Source organism: Vollenhovia emeryi, unplaced genomic scaffold (assembly GCF_000949405.1).
Source record: "Vollenhovia emeryi isolate VEMERY1.0 unplaced genomic scaffold, V.emery_V1.0 DF939628.1, whole genome shotgun sequence".
Classification (NCBI taxonomy): domain Eukaryota; kingdom Metazoa; phylum Arthropoda; class Insecta; order Hymenoptera; family Formicidae; genus Vollenhovia; species Vollenhovia emeryi.
The window spans coordinates 26,876-27,594 of record NW_011966738.1 but is presented as its reverse complement, the minus strand read 5'-3'; the positions used below and the strand labels follow the sequence as shown (position 1 = coordinate 27,594).

The 719-nt window shown below is 48.4% G+C and overlaps 1 protein-coding gene across 1 annotated transcript; it reads right to left on the bottom strand.

The window, feature by feature from the left end:
* Positions 1-8: 8 nt before the first annotated feature.
* On the bottom strand, positions 9-394 carry LOC105557084 (the record flags this gene model as incomplete). Its single annotated transcript, XM_012004229.1, has 1 exon — positions 9-394. A coding segment is annotated over exon 1 (386 nt), but the record flags the coding sequence as incomplete, so codon positions are not given.
* Positions 395-719: the final 325 nt, after the last annotated feature.

Here is a 719-nt window from a genome sequence, read left to right as displayed (position 1 = left end):
TGTCGGACAGCAAGGTGTTGTCTTTGTTGTGGTAGTCTCTTTTGTCCATCACCACTGTTGCGTTGCTTTTGTCCGCCGGTAGGATGAGGATGTCGTCATTCTGTCTTAGGCTTCGAAGCGCTAGTCGTTCTTCCCTGTTAATGTTTTGGATGGGAAGTTTGGCTTTTCGGAGGATCTGGGCTGACTGCTCTCTGATGTTGTTTCCTGCTTCAGGTGGGAGTTGGAAGATGGCGGTTTCTATTTGGCTGATATTCTCTTCTGTCGGGATCCTGGAGGGGGTGACTGCAAAGTTGTGTCCTTTGGCAAGGATGGCTGTTTCGGCGGGTGAAAGGTTCTGACTACTAAGGTTCTTTACTGTCAGGGGAGGAGCTGCTGTTTGCGTATGTGGTTTCATTTTTGCAAATTTTTCTTTTTGTATTTTGGTTCTTAATTCTGCCGAGCGGGTGGCTTGCTCGTGTGTGATCCGGTCTATGGTTTGACACAGATCCGGTTCTATTTTGTCGGAGAGGGATAGATGTAGCTCGAGAAGTTTTTTGGAAGTCTCGGCTAGGCCCTTTTTGGTTGTCGCGATTCTCTCCCTGAGTAGTCTCAGTGACGCTTGTCTCAGGATGGCTGTGGATTGTTTGGAGGGCGGGAAGGGGTTTTTTATTTGTAAGAAATTCGGTACCGTTTGGTGGTCGCGGCACCGTTTCAGGAATGCTAAGGAGCACAGTTGTAAG